Consider the following 15,995-nt stretch of genomic DNA (forward strand, 5'->3'; position numbering starts at 1 on the left):
ATTAGTTTTTTATGTTTCAAACATTTCATGTTCGTTCGGTACCCCTATAACTTTAAACAACTGCTATTGAAAATGTGAATGACTTTTGATTTTTGTAAGTATCTATTATTTTATTTAAAAATGAATAGTGGAATAAAATATCGTAATTTGGTCTTAATACGATATACAACGAAAGAAAACATAATACTCTGGATAAACGAGTAAAAGTGTTTTTTTGTTTTTAGGATACGAATAGAAGTAAATAATGTCGATCGGTTCGGTTGGCCAGCCTGGCGACGAGGGCCGCGCAAGATGGCCGTCGCGCGCGGCCCCCGAAGGGGCTCCACGGTCCCCAGCGCCTAGACGAGGCCCGACCGTCTCCAAGTCAGCGAGGAGCGCTGCGCTCGGCGTCCTTCGAAAGGTGCGAGCGTCCGCCCCCAGATCGGCCGCCCGCCCCCTCCGACTTCGATAAGGGGAAGGTCGATAATGTTTGGGTCTCTAACGTCTGGGTCGCGAGTCTAGTAGTCGGTAGTCGATAGTCGGTAGTCGGTTGGAGCGTGATCCCTTTACGGCCGTCCGCTTCCTCGATTGTCAGACGTCAGAAGAGAAACAAACATGGCGGTTGCGAAATTGTCTCGGATCGAAATTGGGTCAATCGATTTCGATCGAAATCGAAATCGACGATCGACGATCGACGTTTGAACGGGGCGCGTCCCCAAATGTGGAAGTGTCATTTTTTTAGGTGACCTACATAAGGTACCTACATAATGTGTTTTGACCAAAATATTTGAAATAAAACTTTGCAATCAATTTTGGCCTAGGCTATTATTGTTTGCATTAATTATATATTTCTTTGGTTGCTATTAGTTGTTTCATATTTTCACTTGTAATAATAAAATAATAGATAAATTAAGACATTGTTATTTTATAATGTTAATTTAATTCATCCATACGTTTATTTGTCAATAATGCACTTACTAGCGAACGACAAGGTCATGTGGACGGGTTTATAATTTTAATATAAATTCAATAGCTTGCAGAAAGTAATAACGAGAATCGCAAACAGTAATGTTAACTATGTTTCTCAAAATGATGAAAGGGATTAGTGGAGACAGTTATTTATTGTTGATATGTTACAATTGGTTTTTTTCTTGTTAATATACCAGACTTGAATCAGTATATTTGATTAATATAAACTACTATTACAGCTTGTAATCAATAAGTGTCACTATTTACCACCTATTTCGATTTTATTTTAATTATTCATTCCCCAGTCAGACGTCGTTTAAAAAAACGACCACTGACTGGCGAATTTTTGCTCCCCACCCCCTCCCAGAAAAATTATCAAATGACGTACCTGAAAATAACAATCGAATATATCTCGAAAATATTTTCCTAATGTCATTTCAGTGAAATCATCGGAATACATTTTCACAGGTAGATATACATTTTACCATTGAAAATATAATTTATTTGGCAGGTGCTAGTAAAATTATATGTAGTAATATATACGTACACATACTATCATTATTTGGGCAAAATTCAGTTTAGAAATGCTTCATTCGATTCTCACTTATAAATCGTAATATTGTTATAAAAAGTCTTAATATGATCGTTAGATAACCAAGCATTTCCAAGGCATGATTTAATTCCTAGTGACCCCCTTGAATTTGGCCAGAAAAATGCATGTCATTTAATGAAATAATTGAATCTTAATGAAATGGAAATATTTAAAAACGACCACTGATTAGCCATCTTTTGACCCTCCATCTCTAGAAAAAGCTTAAATACCATCCCTGATTAGGAAAATCTAATCTATGATGATTGATCCGAATTACAATCATAATTCGGGTCTATATGGAATTCAAACCCAGGTCTCTCGGGTATTAGTCACTGACTATTGTGTTGGTTATGAAAATTATCCACGTACAGAGAATCTCCAACGCAAGTTTTTCTATTGTATATGATCAGTTTTAACGCAAAGCTATTCGGTTCTCCCGACATTTAATTTGATCCCATATTTTATAAATTATAACATATGCTTGCTTGGTGCGGAGTAACATTTAATATTGAACAGGTGATATTTTCCCATATGGAATAAGTGCTTGAACTATATTTTGTACTCTTTTTCAATATGTAATCAGGCTTTGTCTCCTTCAGATTGAGTTAATACCTCAATCGCATAATTGCTTGATTCATTTGTGATCAAATTATAAATTTCATTTGAATATATTGGTTCATCTTATTTTTTGCTGCTATTATTGGAAACTAGTTAATTGTCTTGTATAGATATCGCATTTTGATCTATCAGTTATAATGGTGTTATTTAAAAAAAAAATTGCAGTCAAATTCCGAGTCTCTGTTATCTGGCAGAGAGACTACTACATTTTTTCTCTTTCTTTTAAGTCAGTTCTTATATAGTCTCATATGGCGTGGTAAACGGTCGCCACAGAACTCTTTTTAGAAGTTCATCCATTTTAGAAAAAAATACAGACTGAACAAAAACAAAAGAATAATCGCTACATAAATAATTAATCACCCTTATATGTATGATTAATATATCGCTCAAAACCATTTCGTTAGCTTACATTTTAGACAGCACTAAACCAAAATCGTACACTAAGCTTGTATAGGATCGCTAAAATAATTTTGTATCTATTGACATGCTATAGCCGTTTAAGTCGCAACTTTCCATAGTTTGTAGCCATATCCTACAGATTTACTAGCCGTGCTTTTTATAATATTCGACTATCGCTATATCTACACTATGAAGTTCCGTATTTATCATAAACACCAACAAGTTCTTATTGAGCTCTCAACCAAAATTCAAATTTTGTAGATCCAGATTATTGGTACAATGTAGATTTGTTATTTTACATCATGAACTCTGATACCAAATCATTGTGTCTATATTCCTATCCCAATACGTCCGATGATGTGAAGCGTGTGTCACTTAGAAGCAAGATTTCAATACATTTTTCATCTCATCTTTAGAAATTTGTTCAGAAACTAATTTTATAAGCATTCTTATTTCAATTAATAATAATTTAAAATAATTTTTTTTTATAACTTTCTTCATTTTTATTTTGGCGGTTAATAAATCTATTTTTTTTAAATCATCTACAAATTTATTTTTGATTTTAGGACCAAAAATATTAGTTGTTTGTTCTCAGTTATTTCATATTTGCTGAATAATTCCTCAAAATGCTGATTATTCAAATCTTGTAAACCATTTATAATGAATTTGATATCAAAGTTAACGGGAGCAAGGCCGAGAGTATATAGTGGATGCTCAATATCATCCCAACACTTCATCACCATATGTGGTCGCATGTTAATTATGATGGAAGACGAACACCTTTTATGTTCACCAATTTCATATGGCTGTTATGTTTTGATTCCGTTCCAGAAGCTCATAATATAACCAAACTTCAGTTCTGATCCGATGTTTTTTTTGTGAAGCATCGCCCATCATAGAATATCAATTTTTCGTCTTATTGCAAAGAGGGATCATGTTTTATTTTGCAATCCGACTGTCGTATCTTGAAACCCCCTACAACAAATGTTTCATCTTAGTTGATATTTTTTCTTGTCCTTGAAATTGTTAATATGTAAAATATTCTAAGTGTTAAAACTAACTTCATTGGCATTGTTCAAATTTAAAATTTTGAATAAACTAAGGCTGAATGTTCTTCACCAAAACTATACATACTGTCCAATGATTAGCTGATTCTTACTCAATTCGCCATTAATGTTACATCGAAAATGTTTACCATATTTGTTCTTTCCTTGTTTAATTTTTCATTTTATTGTTTGTCAGAGTTCCCCTTGTTATAGAATTAATAGGCTTTTTGACTTTAACATACTTTCAATATGTTACAAAATTAAACTCTTTAGTTACTTTCTTTTTTTTTTAAAGTGAAATTATTTCACAATAGCTTTACAAGAAATAATATGTAATGTAATTCATTCGTACCACATTTCATTTTTTCTTTCACTTATTATATAACAAATTATAATATTTTGATTGAACAATTTAAATTATTCATTTTGGAGAATATTCTTCACTCACTGACTAATTATATTATATGTAGAAACAAACTATTAGGAAAATGTAGATTAACATTCTACGATGCATAAAACTTTATCAAAGATTGATTTTTTATTATGTGACTTGCAATAGTGTACCTCTGAGCCAAAGGCATTTCATAGTTTTAATAAAATGATCTCATTAAAGTATCATATTTAAGGTAATTTATTTTTACAATCTTTAATAAAAAAATTAATATAATAAAGAGAGAGAGAAACAACATATAAACTATAAAAAATAAAACGTTAAAGAGTTTAAATATTTATCTGGAATCGCCAAAACAATGTTTATTTAGTCTATCAATGTTTATTATAATACAATTGCTACTAACAATAAAACTGAATATATCAATTAAAAATGTATCACATAAAATCGAACCAAAATCTAATTCATTGATGTAACATAAATTTACAGAAAATATGACTTAAATACTTATAACTTTCTCACAGCTTGAAAATTGATAAATCCTGTTTACTTGCTGTGTTATTGGTTAACAGTTATCAGTTTTCAAATCAATTCAAAGGGAGATAAACTGCATGTTATGTTAAAGTTTACTTTTGATAACCCTCTGATAGTGATAACGCTTTAAAATGCATAGATTTTTAGTTTTCTTAACTTTATTTTTAATCGTAAATAATTTGTTTCAGTTGGATGCTAAGTAAATCGTGCGTACGTGGGGTGGGCCGCCGGGAGGGACCGGCCCGCGTATGAGCCCTCCCAACCCACAAGGTATCATCTATATATTTCCTTTTTCTTAATGATAAAAACTGTAAATTTAACACGGTAATATATGCACCGATAGCATATATATATATATATATATATATAGATAATGTAAATATTTAATTGCAACATCTTTGATTGCGTGATAGTAAATTATCTAATTTAATACGTCTTGTGTATCTCAAAGATTTACTTTTGCCGCTACTGTGAGATATATTTGGGTCACTCGTCTATGAACTTATTTTTACCAAAAATATATTGTTTTCGGTGTTTATATAAAAATTGCTCGTTTGTAGGGTCTGTTTGGTGCTGCCCGGCGTTGGCTCTGCTGTGTTGGCGGGGCCCCATGGGCGCCGGCCTCTCGCAGACTCAGGATGGCGGTGTGTTGGCAGTTCAACATGCCTCGCAACCCGCCACCATGGCTGAGGTTGTCAGAGAACGGAAGAGGAAGATGAACGGTGGGCTGGCAACGCTGCGCAGGAGATTGTTGGCGGGCGGCAGGAGAGGCACGCGGGGCGGACGTGCGGCGCGTTCCGGAGACAGGGCCGCGCCTCTTAGGGACCTTCTCAAAGAATGGTCTCCCTTAGAAGTACGTTTGTGGTTCTTATGCTATCCAATGAATGTGTTTTTTATTGTCTTTTTTTTAATTTTATTTCAGGTGGGTGCTCTTTTAGAAGAGTACGAGGCCTTGGCTGCGCTACGCGACCTGTGCGTCCAAGCCGAGCTGGCGAGACCACCGGCGGCTGCTCTCCGCGGTGATCTAGCTACGCTATACGATCAAAGGTACACATGAGGAAAATACATATAAAACAACCAAAATATTTAGATATTCATTAACGGTTAATGGATGATTTTGGAGCATTTTTGATGCGGTATATAAAGTAAGTTCTGTCTTGCGTAAACACCATCTTTTTTTACACGATTTAGGCTCGCCTGTTTTACATCCCGAATTTTATAGTACCATTATCTGTGATTTACTGATAATAGAATTTAATTTTCCTTTTGGCGTGAGAATCTCAGCTCCATTTATTTTTGGTCAATGGCTAGTTTGTGTTAATTTAATTATGACAAGCTATGCTAGCATTCGGATTGAAAGATGTATGCATCATTATGAGTGAAACTATTTGGTGATTCCCTAAAAATCTCAAAAAAATTCAGTTTCAAATTCATATTTATTCTTCGTTTATTTTTTTTAATTAGAAAACAAACTTATCTGTAGTGTCTGAAAACGTTATTCATTGAAACATGACTGAAAACTAAAAGTATTTTCTACGAATTACAGAATATGTCCTGATGCTGAGCTCCTATTCAAAGGAACTTGCTTCCCTGTACACAGAGCAATTCTATCTGCAAGATGTCCATATTTCAGAGATCTACTGAATGGTTATCCAAGGTAGTTAGAACTCATGTTTACTGTTAATATACAATGATAATTCAATTTTTTTTACTACATAGTCTGGGAGCGAGAGTATGTTTAGAAGCACCTTTACCAGCTCAAGTCGACATCGCAACGGTGGACGGCTTATTGAGATATCTGTATGCTGGTGAACCTGTAGCTCCATCTTGGTCTTCTTGTGGTAATTAATATCTTAAATAAATCATATTCAATCCAAAATTAAATCACATTTTACATCTAGATGGCGATTTCTGTGATATTCGACAACCGGGCCCGCATAACGTTCCGGATTGTTGTCCATCCCAAAACGATTTGGTCCACGGTTAGTATTTAATAAACACATTTTCACTTTACATAATAATAATGTAATTTTAACAACAGCAGGTGTGAGCAGACTGACGCTAGACATAGTCGGCGGAGGAAACGTTTGTCATAGACGGCCCGATCCGGTCTTGTTGAGAAGAATTGCTACCGATTTGGGTGCCACTCCATCTGCTTTGCATCGCGATATGAGACATTTGTTGGACACCGCCGAGTTCGCTGACGCGTCACTGGTGTTCACTTCTGAGCCCCCACCGGCAGCTGCAGCTCCCAACAATCAAGCGCCGAACGAGAACACGGCGGTGATGGGCCAAGGATCGAATTTTGCAAGATCTACACCGGCTCCGAGAGCCGGCAGTCCGCCGTCTTCGTCCGAGTACGGATTCAGGCCTCGATTGGAACTGCCGTGCCACAGGGCTATCCTCAGCGCCCGATCGCCTTTCTTCAAGTAATTTTGATAAACGTCTTAAAATTGAAGCCAAATATTAATGAATCAATTATTTTAGGAATGTTATTCAGAGGCGGTGTAGAATGCAAGGTAACAGTAATGAAACGTTCAGTCCTGTAAAAATTGTATTAGATGAAAGGGTCATTCCGCACAAGTATGCTAGGGTACTTTTACATGCTATTTACACTGATCAGGTTAGTCGAGTGTTTCATATATCACATACATATTTAAAATGTTTTATTTATTCAAATTATATTAATTGCTTAGGTTGATTTGAATCTTATAATGCGTGGAGGAACATCAATCTTCGGTTGTTCAATCTTAGGGAATCACAGTTCTAGCCTTGGAGAAGTAAGTAGTACCTGTTGTATTTGATTTAATAGAAATATTAATGATTCACGATGAATTTTTAGGCTCAAGCTATATCAAATAACCAGCAAAATGGAAACGGAGCTTCTCCCCATTCTCCGTCTCCACTGGAAGAGGCAATGGAACTCTATGAAATCGGAAGGTTTTGATAATTTTTATTATTAAAATATGCTATAGAAGAACTTGATATAATATTTAAATTTATAATATTTTAGGTTTTTGGAGCTGGATATATTGAGTCAAGGTTGCGAGGATATAATAGCCGAAAGATTGAGCGCTAATAGTCTCGCTGCCGTTTTGCGATGGTCGGCTCAACCCCACGGTTCTAAATGGGTTCATAGGTATTATACTATTTCAATTATATAAAGTAAAGTAATGGATCGATAATTTTTTATCGTTGTTAACAGGCAAGCATTACGATTTCTGCGCGAAGAGTTCTTAACGGTGGCCGCCGGTCCGGCTTTGCCACTATTAGAAGCCTCTCATCTTGCTCACGCTTTGCGATGTCCGTTTTTGCAAGCTTCCGAGTTGGACGCTCTGCGGGCCGCTCTCCGCTGGGGCGAACACCGACTGATCAAACGCATGGAAGATAGAGAACCGAATTTGCTATCGCATACAGCTCATTCGGTCGCTAGGAAAGGAGTGAAGAAGAGAGATCTCAGCGACGCCGAACTCAGAGAGTTGTTGGCTGATTTGTTGCCACTCGTTCGTATCGATCACATACTTCCGCCGAATAATGAACTTTTAAACCAAGCTATTAGACGAGGACTTGTCAGCAGTCCTCCGTCTTGCATGTTGAACGACGAGGGCTGCGCCGGATCGAGAGCCGATGCGTGGATTAGGGGTAAAGGAGGCCTATACGTGCGTCCGAGGCTCTATATGCCTTACTACGAAGAAGTTAAAGTAAACTATATTTTCAATATAAATTATTTCATAATAATTATGTACAATGGAGCAATATTGATTTATTTTATGTTTAGGCACTGCTAGAAGATCAAATGGTCCAAGAAGCCGAACTGATGAGAATGAGGCGAGCGCGTTACATTCCTGACATTCCAGATACTCTGTATATGGTAAGAAGATCTTTTTTGAAAGTTATTAAATATACCGTAACTAATATGTTATATTTAAAGGTTTCGGCTGAACCTCGTGCTAGATCATCGGCGAGCGGCGCTCCCGCTGAAAGTCCTCGCGGCGGTAACGGACCCGGAGAAGGTGAATGCACGTCTAGATCCGGAAACAACAATGGACACGGTAATTCGATGAACGATGCCAATGGTGCCGCTGTGCCTCCCGCTCCGGCCACAATGAGAGCCATGCTGGCTAGAGAACGGGAATTGAGGCGTGCTCCGGCTTGCGTCCGAGCTACTTCTCTTCCGTTATCACACACGGCCGAGATCAATAGACAGGTATAATCTATAAATATAATAATTTAATATAATATTCGCTTAAATTATTTCATTTTATAGATTCGATTGAGAGTTGTGCGAGAGTTCAATCTACCGGATTCGGTAGCAGATACGTTAGAAGGAGCCGCTCTACAATTTGAAGGTTCGTGCAGTGGAGGCAGACGATCTTCTCCTTGTGCCGATATAGGATCGGGTCGCATAAGAGATCATTGCGGAGGAGATTCTAGCTCCCATCATACATCAGCTGATGGATCGAGATCCGGTCTTGATATTGAAGATGATGTGCAATTGGACGAATCCGGCGGAAGATGCATGAAGAATTCTAGAGACAGTAATGGTTTGTTTTATATGCATGCTATTTTTAATAAATATATGAGTCAAAATGTATATTAATTTATTGAAATGGTTATAGATTCCTGGAATAACGGATCGCCTCGTGCCAATCGACGTCCGCTTCCAGCGTTGTTGACCGAAGGAGATGTCAGTAGGTTAGTCTTACGTATAAATCATGATTTATTGTATTTGTCTTATGACGAGTCTAGTCTTTGTATCTGGTTCCGCTGACGTTTTGCTCACAGTGAAGACAAGACGAACTGGGAATTGAAACGATATTATGGGTTATTTTATTTTGCTTTTGTCATAATATTTTTATTAACACTGAACAGACAGGTCAAGTAGTTCCTACCCGTCATGTTCGCTGATGGCAATTCACGGGACAGGTAGAATCTACCCTCAAAGATTTACATATTGTGTTGCCATCTATGGAATAAAATAATATGATGACTTTATTTTTTTCCTTGAAATCGTGGAGATCAAATATCTTTTTGTAGACGGTAAACTGTTTTTTTTCCGGCTTGACATTAAAATTTCATAAATTATACAATAACTTTAATTTGACCCAGAGCCTCATTTGAAAGTTATCACCATTTTTATAAAAAAAACTCAAATTCGCAGAACACAGATTGAGAACCACTGAAAAATAAATATTATACTTTATCAAAATTTAGACCAGTTTGAAAGTTTCCCAAAAATAGTCAATACTGACCGCTACAGTAGGACTTTTAATATAGTTTCTACGCAATGCTAAAATGTTGAGAAGCTTATAAATTTAATTTTTGATTTTATGCAACCCACAGATTGAAAATTAGATAAAATAATCTATTAAATGTTGTGAAATCATTAAAAAAATAATTTGTTATTGTTCCAGACCACACTCGGTAGATTCGTCCAGACAGCAAAAATGCAGATCTTCACAGTCGGGACGTGGGCTCTCAGAAGTCATGCCGGACGTAGCAATGGCTACTTCGTCTCTCGGCCGCTTGCGTATTTCGACATACAACCAACCGATCACAAACGCCGGCAGTAGTGCGATTCGAAACAGCCACAATTATACCCAAGCGGAAGCGCTCGATTTTGAAGCCGCCAACAACTGCTTCTATTCACTGAGCAGAGATCAACAGCAGAAAAACCAATGTGAGAGCAATCATTCGCTGTCGAGAGAAGGCTCATTGGCGCACACTCCGGTGTCATTCATGAATCCGAATCAGCATTTGCTTCAAGAGGGATGCGGATTTGGCGCTTTCGGTTATAAGGGACGAGAAGGTATGAGAAAGGGTCAGAAGCAGCAAACCCCCACTCAACAGCAGCCTCCTAGTGTGATGCAAGGTTGGTTTGATTTTTTTATACTATTATATTTAGTTGTGTGTTTCGATATATTTTTTATTAATTATGTAGATCCTACACATTTCCAACGCACCGAAGGCGAAGGGGCTCCGTCGCTACAGCTAGATTTAGGCGACGGTAACCAGCATTCTAGTCCTGCAAGACAACAATCTTCAAGTATGTTTTTATTAATTATAATTCATTATATTTTTGATCAAAAATATCAATATTATAGGGTCTCAATCGCCTTGGAATCAACTCGGCGATTGTCGGCTTCACGAGCGAAACAATGACAGATTAAGAGTGTTATCTTCTACAATCGCATCTGATTATTCTCAGCCTCAGGTATGTTATTAATATATTACGTTATTGGCAAACTATTTTAAACTTACTTTTCAATTTAGCAACAGTGTTCACCGTCAAACAGAGCTAGTTATTCACGATATTTGTCATCATCACAAGCTGCAAGTCAATCGAATTATCAAATTCCGGAAAAGATTCCACATCAAATATATAAAACTAGCGAAGAACCCGAGAGAGATCCGCCGAACGTCCAGCCGGTGACAATGCCTTCTCCTTCGACGTCTGCTCTCTCAATCGCTCCGGCTTCTCCGTTTAGAATCTCAACTGTGCCGTCGAATCTCAATAACAATTATGTGCACAACAGTGTAAGTTTAGTGTATTATAAGAATAAGTTATCAAATATACTTTGTATTAATGGCAACAAATTGAACGTTTAGAATTTAAATCAAATTTGGGTCAGAATAAAAATCAAATCTCAGGGTCAGAATGAATATAAAATAGTTAGAATAAAAATAGTAAACGGTCAGAATAAAAATATAGGATGATCAAAATTAAAACAATGATTTTTTCAAAATTATATTAGTCATGGTCAGAATAAATATAAAATGCTTAGAATAAAAATATAAGACGATCAAAATAAAAGTAATGGATGGTCATAATTATATTATTCAATTTTATATTTATTCTGACCCTGAATAATATAATTATGACCATTGATTATTTTAATTCTGATCGTCCTATATTTTTATTCTGACCGTCTGCTATTTTTATTCTAACCATTTTAATTTTATTCCGACCCTAAATAATATAATCATGATCGGGCTGTTAATAAAATTCTGACCGAGATTTGATTTTTATTTTGACCCAAAGTTGATTTAAACTCCAATAATTTAATATAAATTCTGACCATATTCTACTATTATATTCTGACTTATATTATCGAAATTCTAACCACAACCGTATTAAAATTCTGATGTCTAAATCAAACAATGTTTTTATAGGGATTTTCAACTCTTCAACATCACAGCAGAAGCAGATCTCCGAAACGCTTACAAGCAAATACGACGTTACAAAGACCGCGGCCTTTGTGTTCCACTCCCAACGCTTGCGTCGGCCCAGTAATTCAATGCTCCGCAACCTCCAACGTTTGTTCGAATACTTCAAATTCTTGCCCCGGACAATCCGCTCCGATGGTAGCCGAGACAGAAAAGGATATTCATCGCTCTCAAAGCGCCGGTTCTGTCGCTAGTCTGGGTATGGAACTAGAACCGAAGAGAGATTCAAAGATGGGAGTGCAGAACGTATCCGGATATAACCATTCATCGTTCGGAGCGCCTCATTCTTCCGATGCCACCGATAAAGTTGTCGCTTCTCACAGTTCAAATCATCATCGAGAATCGTCTCCGAGACATTTCAAGTCGATATCCGCTCTGCCCGAGCAAGTGGTCATCTACAGCGACAATCCCAACCCTAGAAATACCAGCTATCAGATAGGCGCCAATCTGATCGAAATGTCTGCACACAGAAATCAGTTGGAGGGAATACCGACTTGGATGCAGACCGGGAGCCAGTACATGTCGACTGAAGAACGCAACCAACACTTCTTGAGAAACTCGAGGGAGAACTTCTATGCCGGAACTCAGGGATATTCGATTCCTAGAGATGGCAGTTTTCGTACGATATCTTCTAGTCCTTTCCCTAACGAAAACGTTACGTATTCAGCTAGATTAGAAAGTCCTTTCAATTGCTTGCAACAAAGCGGAAGGCCAGGTTCTTGCGGATTAGCAGACGTGATAAATGTTAATTCGTACAACACCGGTTCGAGAGGCGAATCTCCGTTATATAGTGCGATGAATTCCGCTTCTCGCGGCAACAGCCCTTTCAGAACGCTCGAGAGCACGTCGAATCAGTTCTCCAGGGGTAACAGTCCGTATTCTTCCGGTCATCGAATGGACTTCGTATCTAGGATGCAGAGCGAGAATTACTGCACACCCAATGTGCAGAGATCGTCTAGTCCCGGTTGTCGGGTGTCATATCAGCCAAGAAACGTATCTGGGTCTCCGTCTGGTCTCAAAATTCAACAACAACAGCCGTCGTCGACTAGGACGTTGTCCAGTTCTCCTTCTGGCAATTTACACAACCAATCGTCGATGAAGGCGAGAACGCTATCCAGTTCCCCCACGGGCTCTTATCCGCTTTTGAAACAAACTTCGAGAACCATTTCGAGCTCTCCGTCGATCAACTTCAACCAGGGGTCCAGTTTGAAAGCTCCGCACAGCAGCACGAGGACCCTGTCAAATTCGCCGTCTTCTTCGTCGACCATGAATTTCAATCAGGGTAGTTTGAAGGGTCAAAGATCGTCGTCGAATTCGACCGCATCGGGAAGCAGCTCTGGCAAAATGGAAGTGTATCCCGGCGCCGTGTTCTGCCAGCAGGGATCGAGAGACGGGATGAAGTCGCAGACTCTCCGATTGAGCTCTTCGCAGTATCACAGTAGTGGTCCGCCTAGATTTTTGTGAAAAAGGCTTTCGAGCTTAAAACATTTCGACATGACACTGTAGTTTTTTACGCGTTCGAGGTCGTCGTTTGCGTACGTGATCTGTAAACAAAATAATCGTTTCGTTAGATGTAGTAACGTTTTATTTAGAGTCACCAAAAGTGGCCTAAAAGTGCTGAAAATCGGTGAATCTATCTAATAAGAATGACGTGAAGATGTTCATATGCATTTATTCAATTATGTTTTTGATTAATCATTTTTTTTCAATATATATATATATGTAATGAAGATACTCGAATTAATTTGCTTCTCGTCATTGATACGTAGCGACGTTTTTGATTACGTAGTTATGTATTGTAAAAGTAACTTATGTACAATGAAAACGAGAACTAAAGGAACGACCAAAACTATTTCACACAGCATATAATATTATTATAAGTGTAATTTACTCTATTTGTATATTACAAATATGTAGATATTTATAAACGAATTATTTAAATTTGCAATCATACGGTAGTGAGTAAAAAAAAAGAAGTAATTTGTGATTTATCTTTTAAGTTATTTATGAACAGATTTATACTATGTATTTTTTTCTGAGCTTATGAATTGACACTTATCGGTTGTAATTTTACTGTGCAATATTTTGCTTTTTTAGATCTATATAATTGTGGAATGACCTCATTATTTGAGGGTAATCATTAAATATGGTCGGTGTGGTTAGGTCGATTTTCACAGTTACGTACATAAACGCTTTATATTATAAAATAATAAATATCTGACGATAATTATTATCGATTTGTTAAAAAAGGGTTCTCTTTGTATATAACAAATATGCATTTAAGTATCTTTCGTATAATTATTTTAAATCCTACGACGAAGAGAATTCTTTACGTTTATACGTAGCGGTGTCCGTACGGATTGGTGTATAAAAAATACTATCGATATAGATAAGACTATAAATATTTTACATTGTGGTGAGAGTCGAATTTGGAGATAGTAGCGGCGTTTGTTCATTTTAATTCTCGATGTCTTCGAGATGATAACTTATAATTTATTAGTTATGCGATAACTATAAAAACCGTAAATTATATAATGGCTGCTTTTCTTTTTAAACACATTCTCGATCTATTCTTCGACTCGGACTCGATCTTATTTATTTTTATTTATACACTTCGATGTTATGTATTTATTTTATTATTTTTTTTTACTTCAATTAATAAAAATGAAGACGAAATCTATTGTTAAATCTGAAACGGGTTATCACATACTAATTTTCTTAATTTTTTTATATGTCTTTTTATTTGTGATACGTTTGTTACGATGATGAATTGCCATTTGTTTTCTTGTTGATCTTATGTTTGTTGATTACTTTTGTAAATTTATCGTTAATGAAATCATTGTAAATAAATAATGTTCAAATTTAAGATGTATATTTGAACTGTAATTGTGTAAATATACAGTTACTAGTAGACGGTGGTATATCGTGAACATTGTTTAATTTATTATATCCTAGTTATATGGCAAAACATTATAAATATTGTATGTGCAACGCGAGAGTGTGCTTGCATGTATATGTATGTATGCATGTATGTAAATACATAATATATTCCACTGAAAATATATTTGTTTTATAAATTATTCAGAATCGCATAGAAGTTATCAATCAATATTTTTTGGGCAATACTAAATTCGGACTGATATTGTTTCATGAGTTTTCGTGAAAATCTGCCCACATTGTATTATAAAAGTATCAATTGAATACCTCTTGTAATGCAATATTTTCTTTTCAGATGATACACTATTAGATAAGCCTGTATTTACAAATGATCTGCGGCTTCTTATTACCATAATCGCTATCGCACTGCCTAAATTAACATTTTTAGTAGATCAATTGACTGCTACCATAAAGTGGTGACAACCCGGCGTGATTGAACATGCAAATTAAGTCAAAAATAAAATTGGCAATTAAAACTTTATATGCGGCAGGAAATACAAAAATTTATTCTTCATATGATGAATCGACTGATTCCAAATCGGCACCATTTCGTCAAAATCTCTAAATAGTTAATATTTACGATAACGAAATCCCAACACTTTAGTACAAAAAAGGTTCATCCTCGTCTCCAGCTTTTGAACGGTAAGTATCGCGAAACGAAGATTTTTGCCTCCCGCATACAAAGTGTTAAGATCAGTAACTTCGTTAGACGATAACCGAATTCGATACTTAAGAGCATGAAAACTATTGAAAAGAACAATTGTAGAATAACTTAGTATGCAATTATGGTAACCAGCCTTGACATGTCCGGATTTTTCACTGTAGCTTTGATTTACAGTTTCTATCAAATCTACTTGACAAATTGATTATCTAACGGTTAGTATTTTATGGTTTAGGCAACACAAGCAAAATTTTTCAATAAGGGTTATTCAAAGAAAATAATGGTAAATACCAGCCAATGCGTTTTGAAATCTATAAAAAGGAATCCAAAGAACATTTTGGTAAATTCTCTGTCAAAATGTAATCTGAAAGCTTAAAAAAAAGTTGCCTCAGCAAAAAATGAACAAAACTTTATTTATTTGGGAATATTATTTATTTATCTTGCTACACTGTTAGAGTTAATTTGGATTTGATTTATTTTTATTTGCTTATGTTTGCTTAATAAATCTCGCGTCGTCTAATTAATTTCACATTGCTCTAAAGTTGCGTTTACACTGCGTGCAACTATTTCGCGAGTTAAGACTCGTATAGTGTAGACGTGGCCTATCATCACAATCAACTAAAAAGGGAGGTTGTGTGGAAG

The 15,995-nt window shown here is 36.2% G+C and overlaps 1 protein-coding gene across 5 annotated transcripts; it reads left to right on the top strand.

The window, feature by feature from the left end:
* Nucleotides 1-249: 249 nt before the first annotated feature.
* On the top strand, nucleotides 250-14,815 carry LOC148238341 (uncharacterized). 5 transcript variants are annotated; one of them, XM_088197594.1, is made up of 22 exons: nucleotides 250-400; nucleotides 4,717-4,798; nucleotides 5,089-5,381; nucleotides 5,451-5,575; nucleotides 6,075-6,185; nucleotides 6,248-6,369; nucleotides 6,430-6,510; nucleotides 6,570-6,957; nucleotides 7,016-7,151; nucleotides 7,225-7,308; nucleotides 7,371-7,468; nucleotides 7,542-7,667; nucleotides 7,734-8,229; nucleotides 8,307-8,399; nucleotides 8,460-8,735; nucleotides 8,796-9,072; nucleotides 9,148-9,223; nucleotides 9,943-10,400; nucleotides 10,470-10,574; nucleotides 10,633-10,742; nucleotides 10,808-11,065; nucleotides 11,702-14,815. In XM_088197594.1, exons 2-22 carry the CDS (start codon nucleotides 4,777-4,779, stop codon nucleotides 13,217-13,219), a joined length of 5,253 nt encoding a protein of 1,750 aa, XP_088053720.1. In that variant the 5' UTR covers nucleotides 250-400; nucleotides 4,717-4,776; the 3' UTR covers nucleotides 13,220-14,815. The 5 variants fall into 5 exon arrangements, with proteins under 5 accessions (XP_088053720.1, XP_088053692.1, XP_088053711.1 ...); XM_088197566.1 differs by having other exon boundaries at nucleotides 266-400; nucleotides 10,802-11,065; XM_088197585.1 differs by having other exon boundaries at nucleotides 266-400; nucleotides 8,796-9,066; nucleotides 10,802-11,065.
* The last annotated feature ends 1,180 nt before the right edge of the window (nucleotides 14,816-15,995 follow it).

The sequence above is a fragment of the Plectrocnemia conspersa genome, unplaced genomic scaffold, assembly GCF_051122295.1.
Source record: "Plectrocnemia conspersa isolate PC_06_02 unplaced genomic scaffold, ASM5112229v1 ptg000001l, whole genome shotgun sequence".
Taxonomy (NCBI): Eukaryota; Metazoa; Arthropoda; class Insecta; order Trichoptera; family Polycentropodidae; genus Plectrocnemia; species Plectrocnemia conspersa.

What these genes read in the sequence shown, in the direction of transcription:
- LOC148238341 (XM_088197566.1), top strand. Translation starts at nt 4,777, where the DNA reads ATGAGCCCTCCCAACCCACAAG. An exon ending in AAGAATGGTCTCCCTTAGAA is followed by an intron (nt 5,382 to 5,450) that starts GTACGTTTGTGG and finishes ATTTTATTTCAG; the next exon opens with GTGGGTGCTCTTTTAGAAGA. An exon ending in CTACTGAATGGTTATCCAAG is followed by an intron (nt 6,186 to 6,247) that starts GTAGTTAGAACT and finishes TTTACTACATAG; the next exon opens with TCTGGGAGCGAGAGTATGTT.